Consider the following 16,269-nt stretch of genomic DNA (forward strand, 5'->3'; position numbering starts at 1 on the left):
TGGGAATGTCGCAGTTTTCAGTGAAACATCTCAACAATTTTGGTTAAATTGCTGAGCTTAATATTTTTAGGATGAATCTTCTTTTGTGTCTTTGACCGATGTTTTTGTTTGTGATCAAACAAACCTACAGATATGGTTCCATAGTTAGAATTGTAGCTGGTCAACATGTTGGTTTTTTGAGCTACATCCTCTGAGAGTCACCAGACTAACCTCATGTTTCAGATTTCTTGCAATGCTGGGTTTCTTTCTCAGATTAATTGAGCAGAAAGCAGCAAAAGCATTTGTCTTTCCCCAATAGGCAGACCTCTTAGTATGCAGCATGTATCTACTCTGGGCTGGCTCTAGTTTGCAAGAGTATGACCTCGGTAGATTATCTTGACTCGCAGCATAAGAGGGAATGATATATAATCTGTCCTACTGCGCCGTTATTGCATAACGACAATCATATCCATTCATTTTATATCCTTGATTGATTATAAAACATTGATAACCAAATAAAAGACTTCTCAGGATGAAGCATGCTTATGAAAAGAGGAAAGATCAACTACATTTGTCACTGTAATCATAACTCTTTGGAAGAGATGGAGAATTGGTGCTATAAACCTTTATTAAGTGCCAAAGAAGTCAGATGTATTGAGTTATGTCTGTGAGGAAGCTGTCACACACAGGTCCTCCAAGTCTCCGGCTATTTCAGATGGCTGTTAGACGACTGCTGATGCTAATGAACTCATATAGTGCCTCGATCACTAAACGACACAGAGTCCTGAATTATAAAAGCAGGTGGACTGAGTAAAATTGGTTTCTCATTCGCTTATTAGTTGTTGTTACTCAGCAGTAGTGCTTTTCTTAAAAAAAACAAGAAAATTAAACCAGCCACCGTTGCTGCTAATGTCTGTCATTCGCTCTGTGCTGGCACATTAATTTCCACCCCATTTTTCTTTTCATTACTCTGCCCGGGGCTATAAATCATCAGTGAGGGGGAGTACTGAGGTAATTTGCGATTTCCTGTAAAGGGGCGGATGTGTAACCTTATTCACTAACCTGAATGACCTGGGGCAAGGTATCTTTCAGAGGTTAAATATCTGCTGAGCAGCCATGGTACACCCTTTACGTGTTGGTGGCGTTATTAATTTTCTTTGCCGGGCAGGATTTATGGTGGCATCGTGAATGCTGTAGTCACAAGGGAAATCAAAGAAATGCATCTTCTCACATCTGTGTGGCAGATGCACTACCAAATTCCAAGTCACACAAAGCCATCGTAAATATTTCTTGATTCTTGCGCTGAGAAAAATCACTCAGTGCTGCAGTGCATGCAGTGGTTAGACACAGGTTTGTTTCCCTGTGCAGCTGTGTGCTACTGTAATCTCAGCTTTGTCTCAGGGTAGAGTCTTTACTATCAAAGCTGCACAGCAGGATATGTAGATGATCAACAGAGAACATCTGACAGTCAGCCAGCTCACAAAGAGTGTATCTATTACATGATGGTACTGAGTTGCACCTCTGCGCTCCCTGCAGGGGTACACAGTGGAGCAATCTTTTTTTTTAAAAAACAATGATGCTTTTAGCTAAGTGTTGCCAGCAATTTTTTTGTGTGTGTTGCATTCAGCAGTGTTATCAAAAAATCAACAGAGTGATTTTGTATTTTTTGTATTTGCTGCTTATTTTCTCTGTCTGCATTGGCACCTTCCACATGTAAAACTCAGAAGGATAACATCTGCCAACAGCAAGGCAAGGCCATATTCCCAGACATATTCTCTATTTGTATTCTTGGTAAATAATGGTTTTAGACTCACAGTGAAAGGCTTGTCTTGCTGGTATCTTTTGTTACCCTCTATGCAAGGTTCTTTAGAGCACAAAGAACAGACCTCTTTGCTTTGCTTTGCCTGTATGGACAGCATAATAAAATATCTGTAAAGTGCACCATCTTCCTGGTGTGGAGTTAGGGATAGGTACTGTATTCCCTTTCATACTGATGCCAAATGTGAGTTTGTGTACCATCAGTATGCCCTTGAATGATAGGGGGATGAGTTTTAAACTTGTGAGCGTGTGTCATCTTCATACAGGTTTTCAGGCAGGAATCCATAAAAAATGATTTTCTTCTTTTAGGTGTTCATGCTTCCAAACCCCTTACATATTTTTGCAATAACTCACACAATGGTAAAAACCAAAGTTTAGGAGTTTCTTATTCACTTATATGAGGCATATATTGTGATTTAAATATCACTGCAAACTTTCAGAAAACCCAATACAATGTGCAGTCGTAGTTGGATCCAAAGAGGTTTTGGGCAAATTGTTTTTCTGTCACACAAAGACTGAATAGCACTGCAGGGTTTCCCAGTTTTTGCTGTTCTGCCTTTTTCATTCACATTTTTATGAGTGCAAAACCCACTTTTTTGTATTCACCCTGCACCATCATCTAAAATTTCAGTTAATGGCTTCTCTGCAAACTCCACTTCAGAGCCTTATCGGCTGCCACATCAATCATTGACTTTCTAATTCAATTGGCATTCGTGTTAGAGTTGTCGCTGCAAAAGGGTTTCTAATCCAACCTGACTACCTGCTTCTCACTGAAAATACTCATGAAACTGAATGTGTATTCTGCTGAAGTGAGCCCTGACGACAAGCTGCTCGCCAGCTTTCGACATTATTGTTTTTGCTCTGAAACTCATCCAGTAATGGGAAGGCATCATTGCCCTAGTGAACTACAACAACCGTTTTCTGATCCATCCATCAGTTTTAAAAGAGAGGGTCTGAAGTCCTGCATTCAGGTCATGAAATCTGGATAAAAAAGTGTCAGCAAAGAGTCAGGCTATGTCTTTCTATGTCTTTAGACTACCTACACTGATGCAATAACAATGTTTATCTCAGGAGTCCCAGTTAAGAACCACTGATCCAGGGAAAAAAAAGAAACTGGGAGTAATGACAAAGGTTACATCTTCGGGTCATGAATAAAACGCTTCTTTTCTAAATATTTAACACTTTATGGGGCCAGAACATTGGCTGCTTTCAGTCACTGGAGTTTAAACTGCTGCCTTCCTAAAGGAGGTCCAGGATTTTCTTTCAGATCCCACGAAGAGCTTTTGTAGCCTGCCAAAAAGAGGTCAGAAAGACTTTTTAACAGAAACTCAGAGCCGGTTGAATAAAAGCCAGGTGCACCTTTGAAACGGATGTATTTTGGTCAGCCACAGGGAGCAGCTAATTGAGGTGTATGTTTAGTTTGTGTCTGGACAAGATCTTCACGGTTCGAGGGATAACAATTGAGGATCAGTGATGTGAAAAACCAATTAAGCCCTCTGCCACAGAAAGGTTGTGGCCAGATTAGGCAGTAGGACTGTATTTGTTCTATTATTACAATTATAATAATTATTATTGTAAGAGATTGAACGTGCACAGGGGAAAAAATGTTCTGATATCCTAGCTGAGCCTAGCTGTAGGGGCTTCAGAAATAAAGGACATCGGTCTTCTGATGTGCAATTTTTTATCTGATCCTCCCCCAAATATTTTTAGACATATTGCCTAGATAGAAAAAACAATGCAATTCAGTGTGTGAAATATTTGCCTTCACTTATCGTTTCAGTAAGAGAAAATGCAAAAATCTACCCAGTAGAAGGGTTAGCACTATTGTGAAGTGTAAATGGGATAAAATATGCAAAAACAGTGGTATGTGAGCCATATTGTAAAAAACGGATGTTCTTCACTCTGTTAATAATGAAAGCAGTAGTTCTCAATGCACTCATAGAGCAATAATAGTCTTCTTTCACCAGTTCTGTTCTAATGGTCGGCTTGTGGTGATTATTCATGCTTAAAATGTCAGACAAGCTTGTGCTCCATCAAGACTTCCCTCCAACACAAAACATGTTTCAAAACTGTTATTTTCCAAGGGAAACATGTATTAGCTGCATTTTATAGTTGGCACTGCACAACCTGATTTTGGTTCCAACTGGCATCATTTCTGCTTTAAACTTCCAGCTCACACAGGCTTGATCTTTGGCAACTAGATGCTGGCTATTGAGTGTGTTTGAAAAACAGTGGCAGGGCTGGTAATTCTGAACACTGAAGATGCTAAAATGATTTATTTTATGACACAAACTTTAAAAGGAGTAGGCAAGTGACTGTTGGTCAGTTCGAGTTGTCATCTTTTGTCATGCCACATGGGTTGTTGAGCTGGGGTTGTGAGTTTTTTGGATGTTTTGAGTTTTCTGTAAGTTCTTGATTTGCTTCTTTGGATTTCGAGATGTAGTGTATGTTCTAGCTTTATATCTAGTTCTTTCAGTATAATATTTCTTTTGTTTCCTTTGCAATATTTAGTTATCATCTGTTGTGATCCCCTTCTGTCTCTTGAGTCATGCTCCCATGTGCATGTACTCTCTCTCTATTGCCTCTACTGATGCCCCGTCAGTGTTAACACATTTTTATTCACAAAGCAGTAACAAACTGTATAGCAGTTAAACTCGCCACACTTCCTCCAAACCTCCTTCAGTGTGGATGTTCTTATCATTTTGATCAAGGTTGTGGTTGTTTTTTCCTAATATATGATCTAGATGCATCAAATGTCCATCATATGAAGCAATCCAATCAACAATCTTCAACATCAATGTTTTCCAAAGGAAGTTGCTGTCTTGCTTGTATTGGTGATCATCAGGCACATTTTACTGATGTAACATTGATAACAGGCCACTGAAGTGCATGCGCTAATCTATTCCAATATCAAGTCTCAGTGTGCATTTCATTTTGAAAACTTTCAACAGGTTTGAAAGATATTTCTGCGGTTCTGTTTTCACTGCATTTGCTGAAATTTCACATGCACTTGGGGCAGCTGTGCTTCAGGTGTTAGAGCGAGTTGTTCTTTATCACAGGCTTCTAAACTTCAATGTACAGGCCTCGTCACATGGCAGTGTGGGTGTGTTTATATGTGTTTTGTAGAAGCTTTAAATGTACTTGGAAAAATGCAGAGAGTCTATTTTAAACAACTTAGTATCGAGTTGCAATAAGGACAAATAGCTTAAATCTTCATATTTTTGTAGTTTTAAGGTTAATTATTATTATTATTATTATTATTATTATTATTATTATTATTATTATTATTATTATTATTGTTTCTAGCAGTGAGGAATTCAAGCTGTGCAAAATTGTATTGTCCCATTGGCAGATTTGTATTTATTTATTTACTTTTTAAAGTCTAAGATCAATTTGATTGTATAAAAGATTATTTGGCTTATATCCATTAGGACATTTTTTTTTTTTGCATTGCATGACTTGATAAACCTCAGCAGGTGAGGCGGCCGTCCTCTCTGTGGGCCTAAGACCAGTTGAGGTTTCTAATGTCACTGATAATTATGTGCTTCGTGAATCCAGTGAATAATCTGTGTGACAGGCTGGAAAACCACTTTGTATGGTAACTGGGGAGCTTCCTGTGTCCACAGAAAGTCCACAGCGAGTTTTAGCTCCCATCTCATCTCTTCTTGTCTTTAAGGAGTTCATATATTTTAGTTGAACACATTTGTTGAATGCACCTGCTAGTTGTGCCGGCAGCAGGGCAGTTTGGTATTGTTGTGATCGTGTGTCTGTGCACCTGCATTCGTCCACAGGGGTTGACTTGGAAAACACAACTCCAGTTGTTTTTCTCTGTGAATAAAGTTGAAATGTGAAGATTAAAGCTGCTGTTTCACGTCAAACAACTACCACGGCTGCTATTCCCTGCATAAAATTCCTTATGTAGATGAGTTGGTGAAGTCGTACTTAAGTATCGGTTTTAGCAACAAGGAAATTATTTCTCTTTTAGCACACAACATGGTGAGAAGTGTAAAGATGTTAAAGAGATGGTGCAAAAAGAGACAAACAAACAAACTTGGAAGAGTTGGTTGGATTTATGCAAAATGATGTAGCTGGCAATGGACAGATACAAGGATACTGAGGGTTAGATCCTCTTGCAGTGAACAGGAGGTATGTCGTATCACAAGCAGAAAATGAAAGCTGATCAAGTTGTTTCACTAACTCATCTATGCAAGGTATTTTGTACACGGTGGCTGTTTAAAACTTTAATCACCACTTATAGATTTTTTTCTCAAAATTTTGACTTTATCCTAAAAATCATAAACAATTATAATAATAATAATGAACAAAAAAAACCTTCAATTCTTTTTATTTAACTTAATCTTCCCCTAATACTACCACACATCCACCCATCTCTGCTTCCCCTTCCTCCTTTCTTTCTAACTGTCTTTTTTTTAATAATAGTAATCCCGGGAAGTGAATCCGTCTATCAGATACCCTTTGGACTTTTCTTTAAAGGATTCTATTCAAGCACATGAGTGGACAGATCATGCTTTAGACTTCTTTTGTTCACATATGAAAAAGTGTGTTTAGTTTATCTTATTTTGAATGAACATTACAAAGTGCTGTCGTCCTTTGTCCTTTCAGTGCATTGTGTGTGCCAGACAGTTGCTATACCCTGAGCTAATTCTTAAACAGATGTTGTTCCCATGCCTTCTGGAAATTAATTCATGCAGCACCCGTATTACAGCTTTATTTCTTAAAACATACCAAAAGCTGATATTACTGGAAGAACTGAGCCACTTAAATATGGGAAATATGATTGTAATAGCCAATACGGATGATTTTCTTCCACATTTGTCTAAAAGAATAGCACAAACAGCAGCATAATGGGACTGCAGTCATATGAACTATTTTCTCTGATTCAAGATGCTGGTCTAGTATTTCACCAGCATGCACTTTATTTTGCTGACAGATTCAATACTGGTTTGTACCCTTGCTGTTCACTGCATTGGCAGAGTGAGTGTGTGTGTGTGTGTGTGTGTGTGTGTGTGCGTGTATCTACTGTAAGTTCATGCTTTACCCTGGATTTTAATGATCTTTAGAGTGTGTTTGCAACAGTCCACAAAAATGCACAGGCGTTCTGTTTCTCTCTAAAGGTACTTAACCTTTTAAAAGTATTTCAAATGCATTAACACTCTAGTTTATTAGTGTTTGTATAGTTGTCTTACAGAACCAGGCTTCTCTTACTGCAGTGCCACCCTGCTATGTGCCTAGACTTATCCTATCATGGCTTCTCTACCTTTAGACCTCCTTTTGTTCTTATATTCCCAACATTTACTGTTCATAATACCAGCTATCTTTCTTTTCCATTTCCTCCTCCTCACTTTCCCTCCTACATGACTCTAATTCCTCTTATTTGTCACTCATATCCTTTTTGCTCTTATGTTTCTTGTTACTCTAACATCCTCCTCTTCTGCTCTCTCTTTCCTTTAGGAGCTGCTTTTCAGTGTATGTGCCCTTAACGTCATCTCCACCATTGTGTGTGCTCTAGCCACTGCAATGTGCTGTATGCAGATGGTCTCGACTGATGTGCTGCAGATGGTGAGTGTGATCGAAGTGCAGACGGCAACGGTAGCTGAATTAACTCTCTCTTCAGTGACCACCCTGCAGTTAAAAACATGCATTTTTTTTCATGCTTTCATCAGGGCATGCGGGACATTGCCGCAGATTTGATCTGTTTTAGGATGGTAGGGACTGTTTTAATCAGAACTAACATGGTCAAAATCATCTGATTTGCACACCAAAAGCAGTTATTTCATTCCTTTAAACACATCAACTTTTTTTATATAGTGCTAAATCAGTACAGCAGGCACCTCAAAGGCAATTTATGGCGTAAGGTAAAGACCCTACTGAAAGATTAAAGGAGTCTCAACATTAAAACTGGTGCTTTCACCTGTATGTGACATTTTACTGTGAACTTTGCAGAGTTTGAAGAAATTAGAAGTGTTATTGCAAAAAAATATCATCATAGAAATTGACTTTATGCAAACATGATATTATTTTACTTTGTTTTTTTAATCTATTTTATAAAATGTAACAAATAGCAAGACAAAGACAAAAATGTATTGATGAGTACCAATTAGCTCTCATATTTATTCTGATTAAACAAGGGAAATTAATAACAAAGGGCATGAATACATTTATTATAGGCTGTTTGAATTATACAGCATTTAAGAATGTAAATGGAGGAGGAAAATCATTCACAGTGTGAATTAATGCCTTAAATCAGAGCACACCCTGCTTCAGTGCTCAGCATAATATGTCTGATGAGCAGACATAGATCTTCCTCAGACTTCTTTGTATGGAGAAGTGTAGATATAAATGCATTTTGGTGCTAATGCCTTTTGTTGCTACAGTCTAATAACAAATCAATCATGAATCAGTCAGGAGAATTTTAACCTTATTGTTGGTTCAGCTGAATATAAGACATCATACATGCCGTGCAGGAGTTAGATAACTATATGAGAGTAGGAAATTATGCTGTTTGATAAGAGCAAACACTAAAGCAGGAAAACCTCTGTAAATCAAAGCGGCTGCTGAACATCATGACTTCTAAGTATTGATTCACAGAGAAGCAAAGGACAAAAAAAGCACTGTCTTATCTCCACCAGTCGAGTTTCCAAGAATGGCCTCGTTTCCCATTTGCTACAAAGGGTGTCAACCTTTTGTTTAGCTCAGTAAATTTAGCCGAGTCAATAGCAGCGGCGGCAGCCTGGAGATTAGAAAAGCAGGTTGACTGTGACTGGAAAGTTGTCCCACTTAGAAAAGGCTGAGTAAAGAGCCTTCGAAAAGAAGCTGGCCCCATGCACGGCACTTGCATCAGTTAGACCGTGTTCAGAGATCTGAATACATGTAAGTGACATACTGTGTTGTAAGCCACCGCCACTGTTCAAGGATGGTTGTTCACAGTGGTCATAGATGGCTTCTTTGACCATCTGTCTTCTGTGTCCAAAATGTGAACATTGGAATCTATTCACATTTTGGACATAGATCAATAGTCCTCCTAAGCGACAGCTCCTAGTAGGACTTAAATACCTGGAACTCTCCTCCATTTGGTCTTAGAACTGAAGAAGCTTCTCGGATGAAAGGTGAAACCTCTTCAAGAAACTTAAAGAAGTCCACTTGCTTTTCTTTCCAAGCTTACTCTGACTGAGAACCTACAAAGACAACTTGATAATGCCTCTTTGTTTAAAATGTTGCTGCTTTCAGTTTATGCCACACAGAGCTCGAGCCCTGAACGCTGACTGTATGACCCCCCACGGAACAATCCTCCACCAAACACTGGACTTTGATGAGTTTATTCCTCCCATTCCCCCACCGCCATACTACCCCCCAGAGTACACCTGTACCCCCTCAATGGATGGACAGAGGTGAGAAGCAAAGCAGTTTTGATCATCATCCCATTTTTAACTATAGATACTTTCAAAGTTCACATATTAAAAATGCAGTCTACAGTATTCACAACAGTTTACGTTTTCTTTGTATATCATAATAAATACTACGTTATTAACCAAAAACTCAATGGTACTTAATCTGGGTTCATTTTTCTATTACACTTGACACTTAACAATCTAAAGCCACCACTTTACATCTTTGTGCAACTGTCAAAGAGTAGTTACATAAAAATTGCAGTGTAATCCAAAAAAGCACAACTCATTACATTAAGTGGAACACAAACTACAAGTTAATGACACTCATTTTAGGCTACAGACAAATGAAGAATATAGCTGTAAATATTTGAAGCATTGGGCATCCTCCCAGAGGGCAGCAATTCAAATTGGGTATCAAGTAGCTGTATGTTCTCTTTGAAAAGACATTAGGGATTGTTTCCGAGGTTTTATTTATATTATATAATCTATTTAATGAAAAGAATTGCTTAAGGTCATTAATTTGCAGTCTAGTCCTTATGCCTGACCATTTGCAGAGGAATATTTTGTTTGTTTAGCCATTCAAAACTGACATATGAATCATTCAAGCATAAAAAGGCACCTAACTCAAGGGATTAACCAGTGTTGTGTCTGCACAAAACAGACATCTTAGCAAAGAACCAATTTTAATTTGCATTTTATGCTAGCAGTCTGTTGCAAAAACACAGAATTTGTTCCCAATTCTTTAGATAGGAAACCTAGTATAACACAGTTTGACAGCAATCAAATACTAGTTTTGCACAAACAGCTTCACAGAGAGCTATTAGAGAGAAACTTTATTAATCTATTAGCTAAAAATCAGCATATCTTAGCACGGTGTGGAGTGTATCCTTAAAAAAAACTTTCTATAGCAGATGAACAGCATCTGTCCATAAGAAATGTCAAGAAGCCATTCTTAAGGAAGGGAAACAAGGAACAATCACTGAGCTGTACCAAATTACACAAAAAGTGGATTGAATACAGCAGGTACTTCAAATGTATAATTTTTGGTTAAAATAAACATCAGTATTTATGGAGGAGGGCAGGAGAGAGATGCAGCAGTGAGTGTCTACAGCTATCTGTAAAACACAGCCGGTTGTATTGAGCAGTGTGTTGATGGAATTCTGAACACAGCCCAGATCTCAACATTGTTGAAGTGTGGAATCTTCTTATGATCAAATGAAACAAAAGGCAGCCAACATCCAAAAAAGAGCTTTGAATGTCCTTCAAGAAGCCCGGAGAACTACGCATGAACACAACCACAAGAGATTACTAGAAACCTTAATTAAGATAGTTCAGGCTGAGTTAAAGAACAAAGATGGCCATACCAAAAACTGACTTTGAAGCTCAGTGGAATTCCACAAACTTTGTCTTTGCTTCATACACCATATTTCATTTATGTTTGCACATTTTAATAAACCACGGCACTTATTTCCCATTTTCCTATAAAAATAAAAAGAAATTAGATGTGGCTCGACATACATTTCTTCTAGCTTTCAGTTTTTCACAGTAGCACCAACATTCAAGAGTCATTATCTTAAATATATTTTTAAAATCCTACACAGACTGTGCAGATCTGACTGTGAATCTAAGCGACACTGCACACCCATACATCATGGAAATTACAAGTTCATTGTAGTATAAATGCACACAGTTCAGTGAGGCTGTAGATCAAGCGAGCTGAGGCAAATTTTTCCTGTACTCCTCTATAAAATCAAATGTTTTACAACCAAAGGATTTCCCCCTGCTGCTAAATAATAAGAAAAACAGATTTGAGGCATTTTGACGTTGACTTTACATTTCAGGAAGGACAAGCTTTTATATACAGACTATGGGATTGTTCTGTATACTCTTGTGCCCCTTCATAAGCACCTATAATAACAAGTTTCACTTATTATTATAGGTGTGAGGTTTTCGGATGCGGAAAGGACACACATCAAAGCGATGCTGCTTAGTTTAGTAGGCACTAAAAGCATAATAACTAATGCATATCTGGTATCTGTTTCTAGGTTAAAGACCATTTTGACATTAATATTTAACCTCTACTTCTGTAAATCTCACCAGGATTTCCAATGAGAAAGTAAATATACAGGTGCACGAAGCAGTGTTTGCATGGAAAAGGCAAACCCATCATATTAAGCAGCAATGGCAACATCTCTTCACACGTGTTATTATCAACCACATTGAGCTCAGAGCATTTCTCTCCATTACGAAGCTGTGACCGCGGTACTCAGCTGCAATGGAAGATCATTTGACCCCCTCCCTCACCACCATCTCCATTTTCTAAGCCTTTGTAGAGAGAGCGGTGCTGTTGTGGCCATTTGGCAGGAAGCCTCATCTGTTTGTCAGTTATCCCATAAATATATACAAGGCAACGGAAGCATTTATAGCATCCATGCTCAGGGCCAGGGATGTGTCATGACATCATTATGCATTGAATGACTGGTGGAAACACTCAGGTTGTATTTCATGCTCTGCCACTTTAGAGGAGAATGGGGTTGTAATTAAAAGATATGACAGCACGCATGGCTGCTCATTCTTAATTGGTACCATATGAAACATAGTGCTGCACGCCGAATAATACAGCGCCGATATATATTGTTAGGACTGGAGTGTAGGAGACAAGAGGATCGCTTTCATCCATTCTTTCTTAAGGCTTTTATAGACAATACCATATGTTTGACTTGGATATTCACGCTGGCGGTGACAGTTTCTTAAACACAACACTGTGCGACTGTCTCAGAGCACTCTCTCTTTGTATTCCAAGTATCCGAGAATAGTTTTGTTGTTTATTTAATCATTCCTCGGCACATGTTTTCTGGTTGTCTTCCATTCGTTTGTCCATTTCAAGATCTCATGAACACCTTCAGGGAATTTCAGTTACATTTTTCTGGTCAAAGCTCATTGACATTTCTTCTTCTTCCTCTTTCGACCGCTCCCTTTAGGGGTTGCCACACCAGATCATCGGCCTCCATTTCGCCCTGTTCCTACCATCCTCCTCTGTCACGCCAACGGTCTGCATGTCCTCTTTCGCTACATCCACTGCGATCTCCAAAAACACATTTTCTCAAGTATTCATACTCTAATTGTGACAACATTTCACAGGAGTTTCCATTAGAATAAAAGTTTTAAATGATGAGCTGTTATATATCCAAAAGGTCAGAGGTCATAGTCTCTGTGACATCCTCTATAAACTCTTTTCTGCCCAGAGCAGTGGGATATTGTGTGGACATATTTCACAGCTGGTCAGTGTTCACATGCATATATTACCCTAAGACAAAGGTTTTAACTGCAGCTTGATCAGTCAGTGGACAATTATATTTATTAGGCTTTTTTTGTATTTTATTATTTGTGTTGTTTGATTGACTCTTTGCTTTTCTGTCCCTTACAGAGGCTTGCATCTGGACTTTCCCCATTCTCCCTTCAGTGCCATATATGGGGTTCCTATCAACAGCCCAGGCACCCTGTACCCAACTGACCTGCCCCCTCCATATGAGTCTGTGGTGGGTCAAACACCTGCCAGCCAGGTGAGGAAAAACAACACCACATAGGTGCATTTTTATCTGAGGTTCACCAGATTCTAATTATTAATGAATTTCTCAGTTTCATGTTTTCTTTTAGTTGTGCATTCAGTAATGTGAAATGACTTCTTTGTAAAATGTAGTATTTTAGGAAGAGTCAAAGTGACCGGTGTAAACTTTTATGCAATCGCTCTCAAAGCCAAGTGGGTTTCAAGGTCAATGGGAAGATTTTTAGATTAGATGTGTTTTTTTAAGGGTTACAGGCCTAAATAAAATGGTTAGGATTTGTGTCACTTAATTATGTGTCTACTGTTTTCCACTTCTAATTAATATTTGTTAGAAACATTTGAATGTCATGTCACGTGCAAACTTTACAAGCCCAAAATCACAACAAATATAAGCTCAGTATCATCCAGCTGCCTCGACTGTCTGGGTGAAGTGATCAGAGCTTTTTTTTTCTTTGCTGCGTCTCATTGTTCAGCGCTAAAAATAACTTGCTAATGTACGAGTAAATCCTTCTGTTATCTTCTCAACATCGTTTAATCACCCCTCACTTATTCTCTGTGCCATTACAGAGATTAAATCCGCAGTTCTCTTCATACCTATTTTTTTTTTGTCTTTCAAAGAGGAATCAAAAGAAAGGTCTGCTCGCCTGAAATAGATAAGCTGTTAAAAAGTGACTACAGCCATGCAGCAAATGATTTGATGTGTGAGAAATCATCAGAATCTGATGGTTTTAGCATTGAGATGCCATGAGATCAAAAAAGTTATGTGAACCTATACATATCTTATAATGTACCTCAAAAAGGTCATTAGTGCTTCTAATTAAAGTTCCTATTCAGCTCAACATTATACTGTAATTTTCTGCACTGGTACCCCTGCTCTTTATAGTGACAAATTACTGGTAAGTGTGTTGTGGTCTTGCAGAGCCCTCTACAGACCAACCAGTGGTACTGAAGGTTAGGCGCCACGCAGCTGTTCTGCGATATAGCGCACATCAAATATCCATATTTATTGAGGAGTCCTGTTATGTTTACTAATAATTTCGTCTTCTCAGGTTACCATCAGCATAGAGCAACAGGCCACTGAGTCCAGTCTGTGTGAGAGAAATACTACCGCAGGTCTCAGCACTCAGGGTAAAGACAGTTTGAATATTCACAGTGCTATTTGTTCCTAAATATCTTTTTCCACTGGTGATCGTGCTAATGATGCATTTTTGCAGCCTCAGTGGACAGTGCCTCTCTCATGGTGTCAGAGGTGGCTGACCAGGACCAGACTTGCTCCTCAGAGGACTTGTGCTCCCTGGAGGTCCAGGGCTCTGACTCCTCTCCCTATGGCACGCTCCACACTGCCCCCACTGATGGAAGCTGCACCAGCCTGGAACTTTGTACACGTGATGCCTCACGTTGCCGCCGTGGCTTGACTAACACTGATGCTCGCCCTAGTGATACTGGATACAGTGAGTCCTCACACACGCAGGAGTCGCTGGAGCGCTCACCTGACTGGTCCTCGGAAAACTTTAGCAATCTGGACCAAGAGGACTCAGCAGAGAACACACATCTATGTGAGGAACTCAAGGCTTCAATGCACATATGCGACGAGCTGGCCTCAGCCAAGCATTTACCAGAGGAGCCACCTAAACCCACACCACACACCCTTATCAAAGCAAGAATGACAAGCCGGAAGCTCACGCTACCGGTTACTATCCCCCCGCCACCTCAGCCTTGCTCCCCCACCTCTGTGGCTTCCTCTGGTGGAACTTCAGCTTTCAGCCCTTTGGCTGCTTCCCCTTCCCCTTCACCTCCTGCCAGGCCACGCGGCCCAAGGCTGTGTTTCAGTGTTTGGTCACCTTCCTCTGCATCACAACCCCCCTCTACCTCAGCCCAAAGTGGACACTCACCCTCAGAGAAGCCTCGGGTGCTCCGAGCAGCCAGAAGGTACCGCAAACTGGCACGCATTGTCCGTTCCACCAGTGACCCTATCTCGTGCTCCACTATGACAGGAAGTAAGTGCAGCAAATATGTTACCATTTTACACTGTAAATGGCCTGTACACTGCAGCTTAATTAGTCCATCTAAGAATCATCATCAATCTTTCACTTCCAGATTCTCCAACATCATTATTTTCTGCATTTTTCTGGGTTTTACATTTAAAATACATTATTTTTTCAGCTTGTTTTTGTCCCCTGTCTACAGGAGAAAATTCTGGGTGCACCCCTGGGACTGACCCTGCTACTGAAGAGTTAGCTCATGCATCACCAGATCAGGGTAAGAGCGTATAAATGATGAATTCATGTGATAGTTAGGGAAACATCAGAAATTTGCACATCTGCTGCTATACAGCACTCTCTATTTTGTGAATCAATGTTACCTGGTTGGCTTACTATAATAAATTATAATTATAATGCATTGTCAGAAAGAAGAAAATAATTTTGTGTGTAAAGATGATTGCAGCTCATTTAAAACTGGCTTTGGCATTCTCTCAAATGCATTCTAGTCTTGTAAAAGCCATGTTTCTCCAGAAACTACAAGTGGCATTAGCTCTAATTTTAAGAACTGTGTGTGATTTAATGCGGGGTTTTTTTTGGTTGTTTTTGATTTATTTTTGCTGCTTTTTCCCCTCCTTAGAGCCAAGGGACAATTCAACAGAGGTAGTTGGAGGTAAACCCACACATATGTCTGCCAGGAAGCAGCAGAAAGAGGGCAAGAAAGTTGACATCCACCTTAAACCCAGATCGCTCCACACACACTCCTCTAACGAACGCCCACACTCCCTGGCTGACCTTAAGATGTACAAAGACACCAAAATACTAGTGGCTAAGTTCCTGGAGCACTCGAGCTGCAGTCTACCTCCTGAAGTCCAGCAAGTTGTCAACAACATCAAGTGTGTCATTAAATCGGATGAGAAACACATGGAGGAGGCCATCTTTAGTGCAAATGTCATAGATCAGGTAACCTGAATATATTATGGGTAAAAGCCTTTGATAGTTCAGTGCATTTTAGAAATCTGTATACCTTCTGGCTTTGGTGGTTAGTGGTGAAAAAAATCATTAAACTGGACCAGCTTAGCAGTGTTTTACAGGCTTTTTACACCAAAACCAAACATACAGGGATGAAAATCAGGAAGACATTTTGGATTGGCTCAATCAGCATTTTTCTATTTTGAACACAATATTATTATTATTGTTATTATTATTATTATTGTGGTCAAAACATTTCAAATATTTCAAAATAATAATAATAAAAAAGAACATGTGCATTAAATTTGGAAAGGAAATTCCTATTAATCAAATTTATTTTCAGTACTGCTATTTCAAAGGGTTTATCAGTTTGAATCATGTGCTAAAAATAGTAATTTGTTATTGGATAAGTACCTCTGCATAATCTGTAACTTAGAAACATCTGGAGACTTCGAAGAGATATATAACTGAATTACATCTGTATTGAAGAGATATGAAATGTCTCAAAATGCCTCTGTTATGTGTCTGTCACTGACTCTTGGTGGTT

At 39.2% G+C, this 16,269-nt stretch overlaps 1 protein-coding gene across 2 annotated transcripts in view; it reads left to right on the top strand.

The window, feature by feature from the left end:
- Positions 1 to 16,269, top strand: part of entrep2 (endosomal transmembrane epsin interactor 2) — a 108,051-nt gene that overhangs the window by 90,946 nt on the left and 836 nt on the right. For both annotated transcript variants that reach the window (XM_006780233.3, XM_006780234.3), the window contains exons 5-11: positions 7,270 to 7,377; positions 9,046 to 9,206; positions 12,634 to 12,769; positions 13,821 to 13,899; positions 13,986 to 14,768; positions 14,959 to 15,030; positions 15,391 to 15,713. In XM_006780233.3, coding sequence (XP_006780296.2) covers positions 7,270 to 7,377; positions 9,046 to 9,206; positions 12,634 to 12,769; positions 13,821 to 13,899; positions 13,986 to 14,768; positions 14,959 to 15,030; positions 15,391 to 15,713 — 1,662 coding nt within the window. The remainder of the gene's footprint in view (positions 1 to 7,269; positions 7,378 to 9,045; positions 9,207 to 12,633; positions 12,770 to 13,820; positions 13,900 to 13,985; positions 14,769 to 14,958; positions 15,031 to 15,390; positions 15,714 to 16,269) is intronic.

Source organism: Neolamprologus brichardi, chromosome 1 (assembly GCF_056152115.1).
Source record: "Neolamprologus brichardi isolate AB-2024 chromosome 1, ASM5615211v1, whole genome shotgun sequence".
Lineage (NCBI taxonomy): Eukaryota > Metazoa > Chordata > Actinopteri > Cichliformes > Cichlidae > Neolamprologus > Neolamprologus brichardi.